Source organism: Piliocolobus tephrosceles, chromosome 9 (genome assembly GCF_002776525.5).
Source record: "Piliocolobus tephrosceles isolate RC106 chromosome 9, ASM277652v3, whole genome shotgun sequence".
In the NCBI taxonomy this organism is placed as follows: Eukaryota; Metazoa; Chordata; class Mammalia; order Primates; family Cercopithecidae; genus Piliocolobus; species Piliocolobus tephrosceles.
The window spans coordinates 8,101,480-8,123,282 of NC_045442.1; the positions used below are offsets into that span (position 1 = coordinate 8,101,480).

A 21,803-nucleotide genomic window follows, 5' to 3' on the forward strand; every position below is an offset into this window, starting at 1 on the left:
TTTCTTTCTTTCTTTCTTTCTTTCTTTCTTTCTTTCTTTCTTTCTTTCTTTCTTTCTTTTCTCTCTCTCTTTCTTTTCTTTCTTCCTTCCTTCCTTTCTTTCTTTTTCTTTCTCTTTCTTTCTTTTTCTTTCTTCCTTCCTTTCTTCCCTCCCTCCCTTCCTTCCTTCCTCTTTCTTCTCTTTCTCTCTTTGTTTTTCCCTTCCTTCCCTCCCTCCCTCCCTTCCTCCCTTCCTCCTTTCTTTTCTGAGTCTCCTTCTGTTGCCCAGGCTGGAGTGCAGTGGCGTGATCTCAGCTCGCTGCACCTTCCACTTCCCAGGTTCAAATGATTCTTGTGCCTCAGCCTCCCAAGTAGCTGGGATTACAGACGTGCACCACTATGCCTGGCTAATTTTTGTATTTTTAGTAGAGACGGGGTTTTGCCATGTTGGCCAGGCTGGTCTTGAGCTCCTGGCCTCATGTGATGCGCCCACCTCGGCATCCCAAAGTACTGAGATTACAGGCATAAGTCACTGCACCTGGCCTGCTGTTTACTTTCTAAGTGTTGGGAGATTTTCCTGCTGTCTAAAGAAACAGTGAGGCATTAGCATTCAGGTGAGTGTTGTTTTCAAGTATGACTTACTATTCAATAATAACAAATTATTCTGAATGTGCTTTTTAAAAATGGTTTTACTGCACTGGAGATTGGGTTAAAACAGAAGTTAGAAATTTTTTCAGACCAAAGAATCCAAATACACTGAAATCCAGAAAACGTGGTCGACAAAGTTGCCAGATGAGAATGCTGATTTTTAACAGAAAAATAAACAATTGTGTATGAATGATACTGATTTGGGGATGATTAAGGGAATATACTGAATATGGAACTTGTCAATTTTATTCTATGAAATTGAATTGGTGGGGTCTTTGCTTTTTGCTTTTTCAAAGTTTTCATCACTTCCTTACCATGCCTGTCACACACTAAAGGGAGAAACTGGGCCCTGTGGGTAACAGAGGAGCTGGTATGGTCGACAAAAAGGAAACTACACTCAGGACAAGAAGGGGTCGCTTGGTCCTTGAGGTGTGCGTCTGGTCTGTCTGTGCCAGGTGGAGGGAAAGCCGAAATTATAGGATGAGTGGTGGGGCTGTCGTGAAGGCCCCAGGATTTTCCAAAAGAAATCCTTTTCCAGGAGGAGCAGATGGTGCCTTGTGGGTGAGATCAAACCCAAAGTGGGTGGGCTGGGGTTGGAGGGTCCACAGGGACCAGGGAGTTGGAATTCCCCCTCTCCTCTCCCCACCCACAGTGGGGCTCAGCTTCCTACCTGCTCTCCTGGGGACAGCCAATACCAGGACACCCTGTCTTGCAGAGGCTAAGTGTGGTGGAGGACTGAGACGTGCTCAGCATTGGTGGACAGCAGGGGATGGGTCAGAAACATGGGTTGGGGAGAGGCATGTGGTCCTGGCTTTGGAGGCTTTAGCCTGGACACTGGTAGGAGCCTCTGATCCTGGGAGAGCAGAGCCTGGTTTTTCCTTTCCCTCCACCCTCCAGTGGCCCCATCTCTCTCTTTCCCACTGGAAAGAAACTTGTCCAGTATGGCAAATCTCCATAGCATCCTCTCACACTCAGCCTGGGAGGCCAAGTCTTCTTTCTTTCCTAGCTTCTCCCTCAATCTTCATTCCCTCTTAACAGCAAGAAGGAAACTTTATTGGTTCATGTGCAGAAAGGTTCAGGGGTACTGCCGGGTTCAGGTGCAGGTTCAGCTTGAGTTGCCAGGACCCAAGACCCCTCAGCTCCTCGCACAGCCTCCTCCAAGAGTTGGCCTCATTCTCGAGGCATGGGCGTGGGAAGGTGGCAGCAGAAATGCCAGCCCATGTGCTTTTAGATTCAAATCTGTCAGGAAAGATTGAGATTCTCTGCCCAAATAAGAGTCTAGAACAGAGTTTAATTTGCTCTGATTTGGGTCATGTACCCACTGCAGAAGCAAACATTACTGCCAGGGGAATGGGCTGCTCTGATTGGCTGGCATTGGAGCAAGGGCAGAATCAACTCCACCTAAGCCATATGGAATGACAATGAGGGGAGATGGAGAGGGAGTTATTGCTGGAAAAAGAGGGATGCTGGATGCTGGCAAGGCAAGCCCCAAATGACCTCCATGCCACCAGTTCCTCCTGCCTCCAAGTCCCCCATGAGTGCCCTGTAAATTCAGATCTGGCCCCTGTGACCCAACCCTGGTCTGGATCACTTGGCCAGTGCCCTTGGGACCTGCCTTAACCCCTTAGGGAAGAATCTGTCAGGCTGTCTATTTACTGTAAAAATTAGCACTGGATACTAAAGAAATCATGACAAAAGCTTTCAGTAGTGGAGGGGATTTATATCACACACACACACACACACATACACACACACACAATTTATTTCTCTTGAGTCTGATTCCTGAGGGTGGAAGCTTTGAAAATTTCATGACTATGTTTAGAGGAACCCATGAAGACACTTTAGCTGGTCATAGTCTTCCTGCTTAAAGATCTTATCAGGAATTTTACTGGAACTTGGAGCTTTATTATTACTCATTGTTTGACTGTAAGGTTTCCGTCTTAAGAGTCTGGGGTGAGGCCAAGCATCATGTCTCAGCAGTCTTTCAGCTCTCTATGATTTCACATTCCATAATGCAAGGCTTATTAAAGTAGATTCCATAGGAGCTGACAGGAGAACTTCTCTGCCTGCCACAGGGGGGAATGACAGTGCTTCTGTGGAAATGTGGATGCATCCCTCGGTCAGGGTTTCAGCCCTTGAATAGGGATCACCTATTATGCACTGTGATATTTTAAGCACCTGATACAATTTGGAGGATTGCCGGTAGAACACTTTTCTGGAACACATGCAAATTTATGATTTGACCGTAAGCCAGTCTGGTCGTCTCTATTCTTTGCAGACCATCACCAGTTCTCTGTGTTTTGTAGCTTAATTCATACATCCTTCTAATTGTCTGAGTCTTGAATTGCGGCATACATTGATCATACATTACTTGGTTTGCCATACCTTTTTTTAAAAAAAATCGTTAAAGTTTGTTTCTGACCACAATACAAATATGTTCCTTATGGAAATTTGGAAACGCTCAATGAAGAAAAAAGAAACAAATAATTCTAAATATTTGTGTAATGTGCAGTTTTCCCATAATATGTGGATATATATTTACAAAAAAGGATTATTCTATTTACGTATTTACTTTTCTTTTTAATTCTGCAGTTTTAGTTACTCAAGGTCAATTGTGGTCCAAAAATATTACAGTATTTTGGCAGAGGGAGAGAGAAAACACATTCATGTAATTTTTACTATGGTATATTGTTATAGTTGCTCCATTTCATTATTAGTTGTTTTTAGTCTCTTACTGTGTCTAATTTATAAGTTAAACTTTATCATATGTATGTATAGAATGTAGAGCATGTATGTATAGAAAATAATATAAACAGATGTTCCTCAACTTACAATGGGGTTACATCTAGATAAACTTATTGTAAATTTAACATATCTTCGGTTGAACACCATCGTCAGTCCAGGAGCTTACTGTCTGGGTCTCACTTTTGCACCAATGTAAAGTTGAAAACTCACAAGTGGAATCATTCTATGTTGGGCTCACCTGTACCATCCGCAGTTTCAGGCATCCACTGGGGTCTTGGAGCATCTCTCCCTCAGATAACGGGAGGACTACTATCGATTGTTTCCATTGTTTTCCTTAACAAATGCTGCAATGAGCATACTCAGGGATAAATCTTTGTGCAAATACTTAGGTATTTTCTTGGGGTAAACTCTCAGGAGTAGAATTGCTGGATCATAAGATATGGATATTTGTAAGGCTTTTTTGGAGCCATTGCTACCCAATTACTTTTTGCTGCCAATAGTAATTTCTTAATTCATGGTCCTGATGCCAGGCCTGGCAGCTCCTGTGAACAGTACCTAAAGTGAGAGCCAACCTCTGTAGGTGAGACTTCCTGCTACAGCAGCACTTTGTTCTTTACAGACGAACTGGTCTTTCAGGGTCTATTCCTTCCCACTGCTTCTCATTCAAATGTCTCTTTAAGCTAGGGTGAATGCAATCTCCAATTTGAGACAGTGCCTATTCAAGATGGCAGTGCGTCTGTCACTCAATTACTCGGCTTTCGATCTCGTGGGTTTTCTACTGGACAATCCCTGAAGAAGGGCCTGTAGGTAAGGACTTCCCTGTGTGAGAGCAAGACCTTCTCTCCAAAGGCCAGTGTTAGCAAGGGCCCTGCCATTCAGAACTACGTATTCCAACCGCACAGGTTAATTTGTCTAGACAATGGCTTGGTCTCTAGAAATGGCCATAATGATTTTCCTGGGAAGTGAGCTGAGGTGTTTCAGCAAAGCAGCTTTTTAAAACTGAGGGCCAATCATTTATTGTGGCCTTTTCAGATGCCAGCAACAATTGGCCAAAGTAGGAGATGCTTGCTGGAATGTCCCTGGGCCAGCCATGCAAAAGTCATAACTATTCTGGCCAATGGGAGTGAGTGCTAATTTGCTCTCAGGGCCCTAATTGGCTGATGGTGCAATTATGTGCCTACTATTTTAAGGCTGCGTTTCTAGCCCCAGCCTGGCAGGCTTTCTTGAGACATCTGGCAACAATGATCAGAATGCCTCTTTTTTCAAGGAGGCTCACAATCGATTCATCTATGGACTCACAAGGACAGGCTCATTTAGTAAAGACAACATGTTTCAAAGAAAAGTATATTTTCATTAACTAGCCTCAAAGCAGTAATTATACGTTCCGAGAACACAGTAAAAATTTATTTCTAAATATTTGGCGGTGAAAGGTTGAAGGCACTGTGTGTGTGTGTGTGTGTGTGTGTGTCCAACATGTTGCATGTGTTTTAAATAAACCCAGCATCTTCCCCTCTAAAAGGAAGCAGGAAATACAATCGTAGACTTTGAAATTTAATTTTTAGCAACAGGATGTGTTTCTAAATACCACTAACATATCAAAAGGAGAATGTGTAGTTAAAAGCTTTAAAATTGTTATCAAAGCAATTGCAAAGCAAATGAGGTACCTTTCTTCTTCTTCTTCTTTTTTTTTTCCCCTAAGGATGGTGGTGTCTGAACAGTGAAAACCAAATCTCCACTAAGGATCAAAAGCAATGGTGGTGTCTTTTTGTGTGAGATGCAGCTGAACTTGGATGCTCCCCCGATCTGATTCACAGTTTATAATCACAGTTATCACAGAACCATTAAAAGCCTATTAACTTGAATTCCCACAATTCCTTGAGGGCAAGGGCAAAGAGAGAGCAAAATAACTTTGAATATAAATGTAACACAACATTCGAAGGGAGAGAATCTCTTTTAATTATGCCAGCGAAGGAAGATGTCTTATGGATGCATCTCCCCTAGCAGATGGCTGATGAAAGAATACACATGAAGTCTTAGGACGCTCGGGATGTTATGAAAATGAATTCTCTGCAAAGAGACTGGTAAAGCGTAGGGAAGAGTATGCAGGCCTCTTCCTGGGAGGAGGAAGCGTGGAGGACTTGCTAAAATGTGTGACTGCCGGTTGGGTTGGCTGGATGGACCCTGTACCATGGCGAAACAAATCAGCCTGAAAAGAAGCCTCAGCCACATTCGGTGGAAGCAATAGCCCAGTGAATATTTGGGCTATTGTCATGTGAGAAATTTGATTTCATGTTTTTCCACCCTTCAGTGACTTCGCTGACATTTCCCCTAACAATGCTATTATGTGCTGTAGCAGTAAGACAGTGTGGTCAATAAGCTGTCTTGTGACTTCAGATAAAATGGAACGTTCTTATCTCACCGCAGAACAATTAGACGCATCAAATTACTTTAAAAAAAAATCATACAGTAGTGAGCTGTGTGCACACCAGTGGCAGACTCTGTCCCCAAATCTCTGGGCCCAGCACGGTGGCATCAACACCTCCACATTGGGATGCTGGCACAAAACAGTCCCCACAGGTACTTGCACTCCTGGAGGCTGGACTTGACCTTGCCTTGCTGTTTGTAAAGGAATATTGGAATCACCTGGGGAGGGAATGCACACGTACATGCACACACACTCTCTCGCGCTCTCTCTCTCTGCTGTCTGAAATAACTAATTCCAATCAATCCACCCTCACCTTAAATGCGTTCTTCCTGCATGAATTACCCACATTCACTGCCCAGCTTGATCTCGTTTCCGCAGTGGATGAAGCAAATGACTCAGTCCAGAGGGAGTGGGTTATTGACTAAGTGCTTAATTAGGCACATAGCCCTTATGTGGTCGTTCTTGTACAGTCAAAACGACTGGACCGTGGCATGGCAAAACCATGAATCTGGTTTACTCTCATATGCCTGAGCCACAGTTGAATCAATGGGGCAGCAATCTAAATTAAACATTAAGACAGCCACACTGCGACATGTTTATGTAACTCTGCAAAGAAACAGCATGTCTCAGGATCCTCCAGGGGAAAACATTATCCACGTCCCTCCTTGCATATCAGGTACACAGGAAGGTGGGTATGGTACAGTCTAAAAAGGTTTTGAGCTCCTGAGGGAAAACCTAGGTAAACACAATGCAGACTCACTCTTTTGGCCCCTGACTTTGGCTTCTGAATCTTTAAAAGTTTAGCAGCACAGTAACCGCTGTCCAGTTAGAGGTAGCAGGTTGAGACAAGGCTCCAGTGCTCATCTGCAGGCACCAGGTCAAATGTGCCCAAGGGGCACCGGCAATGCGTCTTCCTCCTTAGAAGAACCGAGGTGGTGTTGACGTAGACACAGCCCAGGTGCGTCTCCCGATTCCATAAGGAGACGCTTCTCAAACTTTAATGAATCACCTGGAGCATCTTGTTAAAGCACAGATTGTGATTCGGTAGGTCTGGCTGGGGCCTGAGATCCTGCATTTCTAATAGATTCCCAGGTGATATTGATGCTGCTAGTCCCAGGTCCACAACTGGAGCAGGGAGGTCCTAGCAGCAGGGTTCCCCTACCTTACAGCCAAAGCAAACATGAGAGGGGTAGGAAAAAAAAAAAAAAAGACAGCTGATGTTTTGGTGACAAGATGCACTGAAGCCAGAGGGGAGGCTGATGGCCAGAAAGAACCAGCCAGTCATCCCTGGAGTGAAGGGAAGTGTCTACACAGGTTTTGATGGCAGCCCTACCGGCTCTCCATTAGGGTATTGTTTGCTTAGCTGAGTGTGCAGAAGGCAACATGGTAAGGCTCAATGTGGCGTACATTTCCCGTTCGCCTTTCCAAGGCACACCCCATTGGCAAAAATGCCCCGGAATGTGAACAAAGAGCAAGATCAAGAAAGGACATATTGTATTGGTGGCCATCCACATGATTAACTGAGTTGATGAACCCCAGATCCCTGTAGAGTTGGAGAAAGTGAAGCCTAAAGCCAGCACTCAGCCCAAGTCTGCCTTTTATGACTTTGTCTTCTTATTATCTTTGTAACAAGGCTCTTTTATGAGCTTGTGATTTCCTGCCAAGTTGATGAAATCTCCATTATGTTTTATAGTACAAAATAAGAGGATAAGAGAGGTTTTTAAAGGCCTGCAGATCTCTTCTTCGTTTAGGAACCCTGCCTGCCCTAATTCTGTCCCTGTGTGGGGTAGAGATCAACTTTCTGTCATGTTCTAAGACACTGTTCATTTTCTCTTCTGCTGAAAAATAGATATTTATTTTGCCATTTTGCTTGACAATTCTAGAGGCTGGCATTTTCCATTTTAGTGCTCTTCATTTTGAACCACACATGTAATTACTGCTGTCTTTTAGTCTGTGTTTTCGGAGGACTAGCCCGTTCAAACTGGGAGAGGACAAAAGCAGCTGTCTTTCCAGGGGGTGAAAACAATAGCATAAAGTCTTCGTGTAAACCTCAACAAACATTGAAACACAGAAGTAGAAATAGGAATAAAACTCAAAACAAGCAGAGAAACAGAAATCCAACTACATATTTCCACCTTTGTCAGAATTTAGAGAAAGAACAAATACACTCAACACACCTGCTGTATTTTAGCACCAGTCTTATTTCTAAGGTGCTTTTTCTCAAAAGGCCCAAAGCTCGCAACTGATTTTGTTGCTGTTTTTGCTCACTCCCTGCATTTCTGCCTCCTACTGGCATGGCCAGTTGGTCCAGGTCACAGAGGGCAAGGTGCCTGTCCACATTTCCCGGGCTGCCTGAATGATCTCCCTCTCTGGTCCTTCCTCCAGTCTGGCTCTCACCCATGCCCTTCTTGATGGCATCAAAGCCCCCCTCCGGCCTCTCTCTGCGTTCTTTTTTTTTTTTTGAGACGGAGTCTCGCTCTGTCACCAGGCTGGAGTGCAGTGGTGCGATCTCGGCTCAGCGCGACCTCCACCTCCCGGGTTCAAGTGATTCTCCTGCCTCAGCCCCACAAGTAACTGGGATTACAGGTGCCTGCCACCAGGCCCAGCTAATTTTGGTATTTTTAGTAGAAACAGTATTTCACCATGTTGGCCGGGAGGGTCTTCATCTCCTGACCTCGTGATCCACCCACCTTGCCTCCCAAAGTGCTGGGATTACAGGTGTGAGCCACCACGCCTGGCCTCCTCTTGGGGCCTTGAGTGAGCCAAGCTCCTTCCAACGTCAGGGCTGCAGCAGTCAGTCCATCTGCCTGGAACACTCTCCATCTTCCTTGGTTTGCTGACGTCATTCTTCATTTCTTCATCGTCTTTCACATTCATTCACTGTCACAGGCTCCTGGAGCACCCTGGACCTCTCACAGTCATAACAATTATTTCTGTAATAATGTCTATCTCCCTTACCTCAGCTTCATGAGGTCAGTGACTTTTTTACTGTGCCTGTCACTGTATCCAGTACAATTTCCTAGGTCACAGCGCTTCTCCGGGTGACCAATTCTCCAAGTTATCAATTAACCAAAAGCTTTTCTAGAAATGATCTGGACAGTTTATAGCAATTCCTGTTTTGGCAAGGGTGTCAAAAATTCAGTCATTACAATGACAATGTCTTGTGAAATTTGAATATGGGGTGTCATGAGCATCAGCAGAGTCAAGAAGTTTTGTAAATATTACAGTTAGTTTCTACCTTTCAATTTGATAAACGTTCTAACTGGGCCTGGTGGCACATGCCTGTGATCCCAGCACTTTGGGAGGCCGAGGCGGGTGGATCACCTGAGGTCAGGGGTTCAAAACCAGCCTGACTAACATAGTGAAACCCCATCTCTATTAAATACAAAAAAAAAAAAAAAAAAATAGCCGGGGGTGATGGCGCATGTCTGTAATCTGAGCAACTTGAGAAGCTGAGATAGGAGAATCGCTTGTACCTGGGAGGCAGAGGTTGCAGTGAGCCGAGATCACACCATTGCACTCCAGCCTGGGCAACAAGAGTGAAACTCCATCTCAAAAAAAAAAAAAAAAAAAAAGTTCTAGTGGGCCAACTTATCCTTCTTATCTTTCAGCTGGTTTTGTCTTTCTTGTCTTGATCCAGGAATTGTTCCCTTGCATAGGAGCGAGAGAGATACAGTTAATTTTCCATATAGTTTGCAACATCGGGTAACAAAAAATGTGCTTTATGTTATAGATGCCTGAATACTTTTCAAAATGGCAGCATACAAATGTGCTGTGTATTCATGACAATTTCTACTAGCACGGTATGAATCATGTATTGTCATAAATAATTGCAGCTGAGTCACTTCAATTGGGTTGTTATTTGCAGAAAGAATCCAGATTCAGCCTTACAAGGTGAACCCAAAATGTGCTTTACAGTTACGATACCTAAGTATTTCTCAGGTGGTCAACATTTTATGTACAAATGGATTGGCCTTCCCCATATGCATGTTTAAGTGACCAGGATTTGCGGACGTAAACATGAAAATGAATCTTTCATTTGGTAGACTGACAAACTGTAACATGCCTGCATGTGTGGGAGCTGAGTGTTTGTGGGTGGACTTGTGGGTAGGCACGTGCAGACACACACGTGAGAACATTCCTGCAAAGTCCCCCTACTTCTACCGCTTCCTCTCCCGCAAAAGACAGCAAATCATTCATTAAAACGAGGAATGGCATGCTGCCCTGGAAATACGTGGAAAACATAGGCGCATTTACCCTGCACTACCTTTAAGAAAAAAGACTTAAAATTCAAAGTACACAAAAATTGTCATGTCGAAAAATATACTGGACAAAACAATTTCCTGTAAATGTTGTAGGTAGTCCAGTGAAAATAATTTTTGGTTAATCGATAGTTTTGAGGTACTGATCATTGAATGTATTGCTAAATTCATGATTTGCTATTTATAAAGAACTGATTTTTGGTGATTGCCTCAGTACTGTCTAAAAACAGCGTTGACACATAGCAAATGTGCAGTGATATTTGTTGAATAAGTGATTGGCTCAGTGTTGTCTTTGCAGATAGTCCCTAGCTGGCAGTTTGGACCACTATGTGCGAGCATGTGGCAGCACCGAACTTGACCCTCGGGCGTTCTCGGCCCTGGTGGTCTGAGTACTCTTAGTGCTACAGGACTTGTTTTCAGAATGGTGGGTCACAAAGTACAGCCCAGTAATGTAAACCTCTGAAAATAATAACAGCCACCATGAGCATCCCTGCTCCAACCTGTGGCTAAGAAATCCTAACTGAAGAGAAGTAGTACCATTTCATTTTTTTCTGGCCAGGTGTCTTTGTTCAGTTTTGATTTTCTTGGACAAATTTGTTAGAATTTTGAACAATCATTCAAAAGGAGAAAATTGGAACATACCTTAACCAGCGGTCATATACCTTGTTTAACAGAGCATAGGCGAATAACAGAGGAGAGGCGAAATATATTTGAAAATGAAGTTTCAGTTCTAAGAGATTTTCTGCTCCATCGGTGGAGACAAAGTGAATGTATGTGAAATACTGACTTGGAAATGGCCACTGTTTTTAGGTTTTAAATGTCGTCATTGTCTTCCTCCCTCCTTTCTGACTTTAGCTTTCATCTTAGGGTGCAGGAGAACCAGAACTCTGCCCTGGCCCACCACCTTCATCTGTGTGGTGTTGGTGGCACATGATGTCCGTCATTTGGCCCCTGGCCTACAAGAGCTCACCTTGTTGAAGCGCTAGGCATTTCAGCAGGCCCTGTTTTGTGCAGGTTAAGGAAAGGGAATTAAAAGGAATCCTCTTATAAAATCACTGCTCAATAATTTAACAGCATCAAGCAAGTGCATTAAAACAAAACCTGTTTTATGCTGGCACTGAACTTGGCCTCTGTACATCTGGGTTCTGCTGTGGGCTCTGCCATATATTAGCTGTGTGACTGTGGGTGAGTCACCTCACTTCATGGAAGCTCAGTTTCCTCGTCTGTAGGTAAGACAGTTACTAATACCTGCTTCAGTTTCAGTCTGCGTCCCTGCAGTGAAACCAGTGACACACTCCAAGACAGAAGATACCTTAATGAAGGGTCTCCTCTCAGAGATGTGGGCAGGGTTACAGGAACTGACAAGAAATGGTGCAGCTTCCTGGGACCAGCAAGAGCAGGAAGCCTGTCTATCCCTGGGCCAAAGTGTTAGGGAGAGGGCACTGTGAACAAGGAGAACTGTGGCTGTGGGGAAGGGGCTGCCCAGCAGGAGCCATGGCCGTAAGTAGACAAACACGGTTCATTCCAAATTCTGGTCTGGTAGGGATAGAGCCTGGGGGGCCAATACTTTGAACCTGTGATGTATCAGAATGTGTTATGTACATCTCTTCCCAACTCCATGTTCAGTGATGTCAGTAGCTTGAAATCCACCACGGTGGAAGTATTTATGCACGGAAATTGGCAGATGCCACTACAAATCAGGCTGCTTTTCCTCTGGAAAGCTGGTAGTGAACCATTTATGAGCACACCACTGCCTATCTCCTCCTGCCCTTCTGATTCCCACTGCTATTTCCTATGGGATGAATCCAACCAGAGCCAAAGCATGGGCTGGACGCGGTGGCTCACGCCTGTAATCCCAGCACTTTGGGAGACCGAGGTGGGGGTGGATCAGCTGAGGTCAGGAGTTCGAGACCAGCCTGGCCAACATGGTGAAACCCTGTCTCTACTAAAAATACAAAAATTAGTCAGGTGTGGTTGGTTGGCACCTGTAATCCTAGCCACTTGGGAGACTGAGGCAGGAGAATCACTTGAACCCAGGAGGTAGAGGTTGCAGTGAGCCGAGACCGTGTCACTGCACTCCAGCCTGGGCAACAAGAGTGAAACTCTGTCTCAAAAAATAATAATAATAAATTTAAAAGCAAAAGAACCAAAGCACAGGGGAATAGGGGATACAGCCTTTACAGCTTAGACTCCAGGCTGCAGAACAGGGAATGGATGGAGAATGAATGGGAGAGGGGTACACACACAAGAAAGATAACCAGCACATGTCTTAGGGTTGTTGTGAAAGTTGTAGAAAACAATGAATATAAAAGTACTTAGTAAACATTGAAGTGCCTTTCATGTGTTCTTCCTTAGTTTTGCAAAGCACATTAGAGTTTGCAGAGTATTTGTAAGGTGCTATGTGAGCACAACGCCGGAAAGTAGACAGCACTATGCATTCTCTTCTGCACCCCTCCCCTGCCCCGGCCAGGCTAGTTGGAATGAAGTTAGCCTTACTCTTGTTAGAATTTGGGGAATTAAATGACCAAATTAAAGACAAGAGAACACCCGCTGGGGTGGCAGAGCCTTCAGGCTGTACTTTGATTTTGCTTCTCTGTCTCTTCCATGGTGATTAAACTTTAGGCTGGGCAATCATCCCACCAGGACAAAGCCTACTATGCAGCCCCCTTTACAGTGAGGCCTGACCATGTGGTTGAAGTCCTGGCCCACAAGAGGAAGTGTTGTATGGCAGCTGCCAGGAACCCTCCTTAGGAGGAAGCAGCTGAGTCAATTGGGGTTGGCCCAATATGATCCATGGGGACACGCCCTTTCCCCTCTACTTCCCTTCCTGCATTCTGCTACCTGGAATGCAGATGCCATCTGGGGCCACAAGATGACAGCTGTCCCCCAGGGCTGGTGAGCGGTGGTAGGTGGGCGGGAGCCTCATCTCTGAGAATCCCGAACAGCAGAGCCACCATAGCGAGCCTGGACTACTTCCCTCTGGACTTCTTTTACGCAGAGAGGATAAATGTCCATCGTGTTTAAGCCCCTGTTCGTTCGGGTTTCCTGTCCCAGTCAAATTTGATCGTAATCAATATAGTGTGTCTTGGCAAGGCTGTGAGATGACAGGACTCCCTTGCACTGCTGCTGCTGGGAGTATTTCTTTACACCTGGGCTTTGGAGAGCAGTGGGCAATGCCTGGTAAAGGCGAAATACACTGTGTCTGTTGCACCAGGCTTGTCAACAGGTAGCAGAAATCCTGGAAGGGTTTACTACACACATGACAGATCGCCTGGTGCAGCAGCTTTGCAACACCAAAAGAGGCGGCCCACCATCTTTTCCTCCTCTCCTTACCATGTGGCTTTTGGCGTCACAGTGCAAGAGGACCTATGCATCTCTGGTGTCACATCTAGGGGCCACCTCTGGTCCTTCAGTGCTGGCAGTGGATAAGGCAGTGCTGCCTGTATCACTGCTATGGCAATTCTCGTTGGAAAACCCAGGGAGGTAACTGGGGGAGGAAAGGATGGAGGACACAATTTCTGAGTGAGAGAGCAGCTGGACAGGTTGTCGTGTACATGTTTACTCTTGTATTCACATGGAATAGCCAAGAGAATTGGCAAGACACAACATTAAAAAAGGAAAAAGAAAGAAAAGCGGAAAACACCTTACTGAGTAGAAGGGAGACAGGAAGTGTGTCCAGGCCCTGAGAGAAATGCCAGATTTCAAGAGCAGCCTTCGCAGCCCTGGGGAGGCCAGTTGGCCCTTGGCAAGGCTCATGAGCTCTGGAGCTGGCCCATGACCTTGCTGGGACTTGTGGCGTCCCATCCATTGCTGTATGACCGTTGTTTCCTATTTGTAAATGTTGAATGTGGTCATGGAGAAAAAATAAAAACAGGTGAATGTTTAGTTTAACACAGCACTTGGCATATAATAACTATTCATGAGTGTTACTTCCTTGTGGCCTCAATGCTGTGCCAGGCAGGTAAGAGTGGCTGTGAGCGAGTCCTGAGGTTGGGTCTGAGCTGAGACACAGAGGCTGCTACAGAAGGAGATAGTAGGCAGCATGGGTCCTGAGTGCAGCAGTGCCACTGATGGCAGACAAAGCCACCCCCAGCCTGGGACTCAACTTACTTCTCTGAAAACTAACAGGTTGGAGCATACGGTTGCCATGAGGACATCCAACTCAAACATTATTCATTCAAAAATTGAGAGGGTACAAAATATTTGCCATTACCCCCAAATCATCTTGTCCTCACCTGTCTGAGCTGACCACAGGGTCCTCAGCTGGGACCTGGTGGCTCTTTGCCTCTTACCCTGGGGAGTCACAGCTGCAAGAAACCAGTGGCAGGAATCCCCAGAGGGCTTAGAAGACTCCTTCGCCCATTGTGATGGGTGAGTTCCCATTCCATGGCAACAGTGGGCACCGCACCTTCCCCTCCTGGTAGAGGCACCCGCACCTTGCCCTCCTGGTAGAGGCACCCGCACCTTGCCCTCCTGGTAGAGGCACCCGCACCTTCCCCTCCTGGTAGAGGCACCCGCACCTTGCCCTCCGGGTAGAGGCTGAGAAGTAAAGATCAGGAACGAGGAGGAGGAGCAACTTCCCAGACGTGTAGAACTTATGAAGTTTATGAAGCAGCTTCCCAGACATGTAGAGCGTATAGAGAGGTGAGGCAGCCAACCTCAGCCACATTCAGCTTCCTGAAGAGAATGACTAAAGGACGACGCTTCAACCCACCTTCAGACAAGGATGGGAGATGGGTAAGGAAGATGGTGGCCCCTGATGCCTTTCTCATGCTACATGGGTGTGGTCAACGGTCTGAGGAGTTCAGATCCTGCTTCTGCTATTACTGAAGCATGACCTTTGACAAATCACTTCACTTTACTCAACCTCAGTTTCTTCATCTGTGAAATGGGAATCCCCTAACATTCTTGCGAAGATTGAATGAAATAATGCATGTAAACTGCTCAGCACGCTGGAACCTTGTGAATGTCTCTTAAGCAGTAATTCACACTCTACTTTTTCTGTCTTCCTTACCATCTATTTTCTAACATACTACAGAACGTATTCTCTTATCTATGTTATTTTTCTCCCCTTGCTAGAATATAAGCTTCATGGAGGTGGGATTTTTGTCTGTTTTAGTCACTGATGTATCCCCAGTGCCTAGAACAGGATCTGGATCATAGGAGGCACTCAATAAATATTTGTTGAAGTAATTATATTGTACTAGAAACCTCTAAACAAATTCTTGTTGGCTCCCAATCCGATTCTTTTAGCCCCTCCTGCCTATGAAATGAGAAGAGTCCAGGAATGCATCATTTACTCATCTTCATCTCTTGAAAACTTTCCCTTTCCAGCTTCATGCTCTCCCCCAGCCCTCGCTCTTCTGATGTCACTTACAGAGCCTGTGGGATTTGTCACTCTTCTACCATCTTCAAGAAACATTAGGGTCACTAGTGTGAGGTCTTAGCCTCACTAAGTGTGAGGTCTTAGTCTTGTCGGCCAAGCACTTCTCTCCTTTGCTCTTAAACATGTATATTTCATGGCTGACAAGCCTTTCCCATTTCTAATTTCTACAATTTATTGACAAAAAGAATGTTAAGGGGAAATCACAGATGTAGACTTGCAATGAGAGACATAATCAGAGAAAAACCTGATGTCAACTTCTTTTAGGGTAGCAATAGGTAAAAAATTGTTAAATTTTTAATTTGTTTCAAAGAATAACAGAAAACACTTCAGCAAATTTGGGTCTGAAGGCTTTAAAAACCTGATCTACCCACTTGGATATAACCTTGGCTAAGCAGCTTAGTCTTTCTAAGTCTCAGTTTCTTTGTCTGTAAAATGGGAGCATAATGTACCAAGGATAGAAGACCACAGTGGGGGATTCATGATTCATTAACAAGTGCTCAGTACAATGAGTGAGCACATAGAAACCACTTAACATATATACACTTTGTATATATGTGTACATATAGGTATATACACACAAGTGTATACCTTGTTTCATTCCACAAAAATTTAAAGCGTGGAAAATGTACACAATAAAATAATACAGTATAAATCAAATAGAAAGTTATAACCAGTTTTATAAGTACTTTAGAATGAGAAGAGGCTGAGTCTGAGAACACATATAACATAGACATAATATTGGGTATATTTCTAGGATTATATGGTAGATATTTGGGCACCACATTTGACTCTGAGTTCCCTGGCAGCCAAAGTAAAATGGGAACTAATGTCAACTCCATAAAGCTAAATTCCCATGAAGAGAAAAATGTAAGTCGCTCAGACTAATTTGCTTGCCCTCTAGCTATTACCTATGTATCAGTTAGAATCATTAGACTGAATTTTATAAAAGGCTGAATAAAGTGACTATAGTGTCTTAACCAAATAGGGATTTATATTTAAGTAACAATGAAACCTAGCAGTTGGCCATCCCAGGCTGGTACAGCTGCTCAAGGGAGTCACCAGCAGCTGCCTTTTCAGTGTTCTGTTTTGCCATCCTTAGTGTGGGGTGACTCCAGCTCCAGACAGTGAGTCCACAACTCAGACAGGAAAATAAGAGGAAGGTCAAAGGACAAAAAGATGGAAGGCAGCTGTTACCTAAGTCTGCCCCTTTTTATCAGGAAAACAATACTTTCCTGCCTTCCCCAGAGCCTGCTCCCTAGACCTCTGCTTCCATCTCACTGTGTCACATGGCCAATTTAGCTGCAAGGGAGTCTGAGGAGGTTTTTTTAAACCAAGCACATGGCTGCTTTGAATGAAGAACTTGAGTTCTGAAGTAGGGGGGAAAGTGAGAATCAACATTTCATAGGTAGAAATTTTATTTCATCCTTCTGTCAAGAGCCCAGAAATGTAGCCCAGTCCCTGGGTTTTAGGGAGAAGGGCACTGCTCCCCAGTGCTTGGCTTGAGCATTTGGCAAAAATCCTTTCTGCTGTCAGCACCTAAGAGCATAAAAAGAATAGTGCTGATCATGAAGTTTCCCAAAGTAACTTGTAGACGAGGAAGGAAAAATTAAAGAAATTGTTGGCTTTGAGTCAGCAGCAGCCCATTTGGGAGGACAGTAATTGCCACATTAGAGATGACAGTCATTTTGCAGTTGACCTTGCTGGTTGTAATCTGGCTATTGACAGGTAGGAAATACTTTTTCCACACACTTGCCCCTTCCTATTTAATATTTCAGTCATTGAGTGATTGAACGCAGCAAAAATTTCATCGCCAACTAGTTAAAAAGCTATATTTCACGGTTACAATATCTAACAGAAGGGTTTATTTCACAGCTATCATGTTATAGCCATTAAATATATATTTTAAAAGACTGAAATTAAAATGCTAGAGCCATTTTTTACAGTGATTTAGTCTACAGACTTGCTGAATACAAATGAACCCAAGTCAGTTGTAATTTAACTGGTGAGAGACATCATTCTTGATGTTAGAACAGCCTCCCAACCACCAGCCTGATTTTCCACAGCTTCCCAGAGTGAAGTGTTGACTCAGTCAGCCTGCTGGAAGGGTGAAGGAAAAGGTTCAGAGCCCAAAGGCCCTTTGTATTATTTATATTTACCTCTAAAAATATTTCTTCGGAAAATATTTTAAAAATAGAAGATAGGATGAATGAGAAAGATATAGGTTGACTTTGAACACATTTCTAGAATATATTGTTAAGAGAGGAAAGCAAGGTGCAAAGCAGTATGTATGATATAATCTGATTTTTGCAAAGCAGTGTAAGTCTTCTCATAGGTATAGGTGTTTGTATGTGATCATATGAGTGCTTAGTTGTTAATATTGTTATCTGGGGTTGGGGGATGTGACAGGAAGCAGAGAAGAAAGCAACCAAAAGCTACTGTAAAATAATAAGGCAGGGGAGGGGTGTCAAGATGGCTGACTAGAAGCATTGCGTGCCCGCCTCCCCTACTTAGAAGAACCAAAATAGTGTACAGGCAGTCACACTTCAAATACGTTATCCAAGACAGAACGCTGGAATTCAACAGAGAAGTGACAGGAAACACTGTAAGTGGGGAAAGAGAAGGGAAAAAGGCAGTCTGCCTGGCCGGGATCGGCTGGGAGCCAGGAGTGACTTCCCAACATGTGGAAAGGGTAAGTGAGAGACTTCTGGCAGCCCACATGCCCACTGTGGAAATGTATAATTCTGGCCACAGAGAACTTCTCGACCCTTCCATCCCTGAAACTAACATAGACAGTCTCCTAGAGACTGTGGGATGGAACTCCTCTAGGGAGGAAGGTCGTGCTGGGTTTCTTTCTGAGACCCAAGCTGCTATAGCAAGGTGCCATTTTCAAACCTAGCTTTTGGCAGACTGCACACTGTCCTGGGGCCCATCAGCGTCTGGACTGAGGCATTAAGGAAACTTGGGCTGTTGCTATTGGGACTGAGGAGTGAGTTGAGAGTATTGCCACAGTTGAGGCTAAGAAGCAAGTGAGGCACAGGCTGCAGCTGCAGCTGCTGGTGCTGGGAAGTGAGCACTGCCAGGAGACTGGGATGTAAGCACGGCACAGACTGACACTGGGACTAAGTTGTCAGCTTTGGGGGGTGCTCCTGTAGCCAGAGCCAAGGGGGGCAAGCTAGGCATGGACTACTGCCAAGGTTAGAGGGCTAACCCTGGCAGGACAGGAGCATGAGAGGGATGTGTGTTCCCCATCCACCAGCCCAGGCTGTGGCCACCAAGGACAACCCTTCCCTCCAGTGACAGGGCCTCAGCACAGCTGCTACCACCTCTCAGCTGAGCACTCCACCTGGGGCCTGCTACTGCTCACAATGGCTGGTGCCTGCTGTCATATTTCGGGGGACTGAGTGCAAGCCCACCCAGCCTGGCTTTGGCTCCTCTTCCATGACAGAACACATAGCCTCAGGTCCTTGGGCTTGCCCAACCCATCCACCACCTTGAGTACACTCCTCCCAGGGAACTTAGATTGGGCCTAAACTCCTGGCCACTACCATCTCAGCTGGTTCCTATACGCAAGCACCACCTGCAGTGCTAGAGACTGGCCTGCCCAACCCATCACAACCACTGCCAACATCAATGCACACCACTCAGGACCCAAAAAATCATCCTGCCACTGCTACTGCCATCACCCATGCCACACCAGCTGCCTAGGGGCCTGAGAACCCACCCACCTGCCTGGTTCACTGCTGCCACTACTGGTATCCAAGCAAGCCACCTGGAGGCCCAATAATTGGCCCACCAGGAACTGCTGAAACAGGCACCAGTTTATTCTACTCTGAAGCACAAAGATAGACATGCTCAGCTAACTGCGGCCACCACTGGGGCCTGAAGACTGACCTACCTGGCATCTCAGTCCCCAGCACAACTTCATCACAGCCTCTCTTGTTAACCACACTGTAACCCACTGAGGAAATCACAGGTACCCCTCATTGTGGTTACTGACAAAGAAATCATATAGAACCTACATGACTACATGCATGCAGAATCAAAGCCAAAGTACCCTATCTAACTGAAATCATAGAAACATCTTCAGGAAAATGTCCTCCCTTATGAAAGTAAATTTAAAATTAGGAAGAAGAGACTGTTATACCAGATGTGCAGATAGCAATGTAAGGACAGAATAAACATGAAAAAAGCAAGGAAACACACTTCCAAGAGACAAAATAATTCACCAGCAATAGATCTTAATCAGAAAGAAATTTCCCAAATCCCAGATACAAAATTGAAAATATTCATTTTAGGGGCTGGGTGCAGTGGCTCATGCCTGTAATCCCAGCACTTTGGGAGGCCGAGGTGGGCAGATTACTTGAGGTCAGGAGTTCAAGACCCGCCTGACCAAGATGACAAAAACCCATCTCTACTAACAATACAAAAATTAGCTGGGCATGATGGCACATGTCTGCAATCCCAGCTACTTGGGAGGCTGAGGCAGGAGGATCAATTGAGTCCAGGTGGCAGAGGTTGCAGTGAGCCAAGATCACACCACTGTACTTCAGCCTAGGCAATAGAGTAAGACTCTGTCTCAAAATAAAAAAGGAAAAAAAAAAAGAGAAAAATATTCATTTTAAAGAAGCTCAGTGAGATACAAGAGAATTCTGAAAAATAGTACAAAGAAATCAGAAAAATAATTCAGTATATGAATGATAAATTTGCCAAGGAGACAGATATTTAGAAAAAAAGAGAACCAAATAGAAATTCTGAAACTGAAGAACTCATGGAAGGAAATACAAAATACATTTGAAAGTTTCAACAATAGATTTGATCAGGCAGAAGAATCTCAGAACTTGAAGACAGGTCTTTTGAAATAATCCAGTCTGACAAAAATAAATAAAAAAGAATTGAAAAGTATAAACAAGGTCTTTGTTACATTTTGGATAACATGAAGTGATCAAACATTTAAGTTATTAGTATCCTCCAGAGAGAAGAGACAAAGAAAGGATTAGAAAACCTATTTAACACAATAATAGATAAAAGCTTCCTAAGTCTAGAAAGAGATTTAAACATTCTAGTACAAGAAATTCAACAGTCCGCATACAGATACAATACAAAAAGGTCTTCTCCATGAAACGTTATAGTCAGACTATCTAAAGTCAAAGATAAAGAGCAAATTTTTTAAAAAGCAAGGGAAAAGCATTAGTCATAAATAAAGGAAACTCCATCAGACTAACATTAGGTTTCTCAGCAGAAACCTTACAGGTCATAAGACACTGGGATGGTATATTCAAAATGCTGAAAGAAAAAACTGCCAGTCAAGAATGCTATTTCCAGCAAAAATCTCCTTTACAACTGAAGGAGAAATAGTCTTTCCCAGACAAGCAAATGCTGAGGGAGGGACTTTTTTTACCACTAGATTGACCTTTTGAGAAATACTCAAGGATCCCTGGAAGTGAAAGGACAATATTTACCATCATAAAAACATACAAAAGTATAAAACTCACTAGTAAAACAATCATACAAAGGAGGAAGAGAAAGGATTCAAATTGTACCACTAAAAAAATCCACCAAATCGCAATGACAATCAGTAAGATAAAAAGAAAGGAAGAAAGAAGATGTAAAGAACAAGAAAACCATTTAATATGATAGGAACAAAGCCTCACATATCAATAATAACTTTGAACAGAGACATTAAATTATCCATTTAAAAGATATAGAATAGCTGGCTGAATGGAATTAAAAAAAAAAATGATCCAACTATATGCTGCTTACTAGAAACTCACTTTACCAGTGAAGACATATAGACTGAAAGTGAAGTCATGATAAAAATATATTCCATGCAAATGGAAAACAAAAGTGCACAGCAGTAGCTATACTTAGATAAAACAGTCTGTATGTCAAGAACAATAAAAAAAGAAATACAAAGAAGGTCATTATAATGATAAATGGATCAATCCAGCAAGAGGATATAACAATTCTAAATATATGGCTATCCCACACTGGAGCACCCAGATTCATAAGGCAAATATTATAAGATCCAAATAAATGGACTGCAATACTATAATAGTGGAGGTCTTCAATTCGCTAATCCCAGCATTAGATAGATAATCTAGACAGAAAGTCAACAAAGAAACACTGGATTTAAACTGAACTTTAGGCCAAATGGACCCAACAGGCATTTACAGTTCTTTCTATCAAACTACTGGAGAATATACATTATTTTCATCAGCATATGAACATTCTCCAGGATAGACCATATGTCAGGTCACAAAACAAGTCTCAACAGTTTAAAAAAATTAAAATCATCACATATCTTCTCAGACCACAATAGAATAAAACTAGAAATCAATACCAGGATGAACTTTGGAAAC

The 21,803-nt window shown here is 43.9% G+C and overlaps 1 protein-coding gene and 1 long non-coding RNA gene across 3 annotated transcripts in view; one reads left to right on the forward strand and one right to left on the reverse strand.

The window, feature by feature from the left end:
• Positions 1–14,380, reverse strand: part of LOC111550767 — a 25,918-nt gene extending 11,538 nt beyond the window's left edge. The window contains exons 1-2 of the long non-coding RNA XR_002734170.2: positions 14,294–14,380; positions 11,160–11,330 (exon numbers count right to left, since the gene is read on the reverse strand). This is a non-coding gene — a long non-coding RNA (uncharacterized LOC111550767). The remainder of the gene's footprint in view (positions 1–11,159; positions 11,331–14,293) is intronic.
• Positions 14,381–14,570: 190 nt separating this feature from the next.
• The window catches only part of TEX36 (testis expressed 36), a 92,675-nt gene continuing 85,442 nt past the window's right edge, over positions 14,571–21,803 (forward strand). Inside the window, exon 1 of one of the 2 annotated variants that reach the window (XM_023224334.3) lies at positions 14,571–14,795. In XM_023224334.3, the coding sequence (XP_023080102.2) occupies positions 14,745–14,795 (51 nt within the window). In that variant the 5' untranslated portion in view covers positions 14,571–14,744. The remainder of the gene's footprint in view (positions 14,796–21,803) is intronic. The other variant, XM_023224333.2, reaches the window with a different exon arrangement.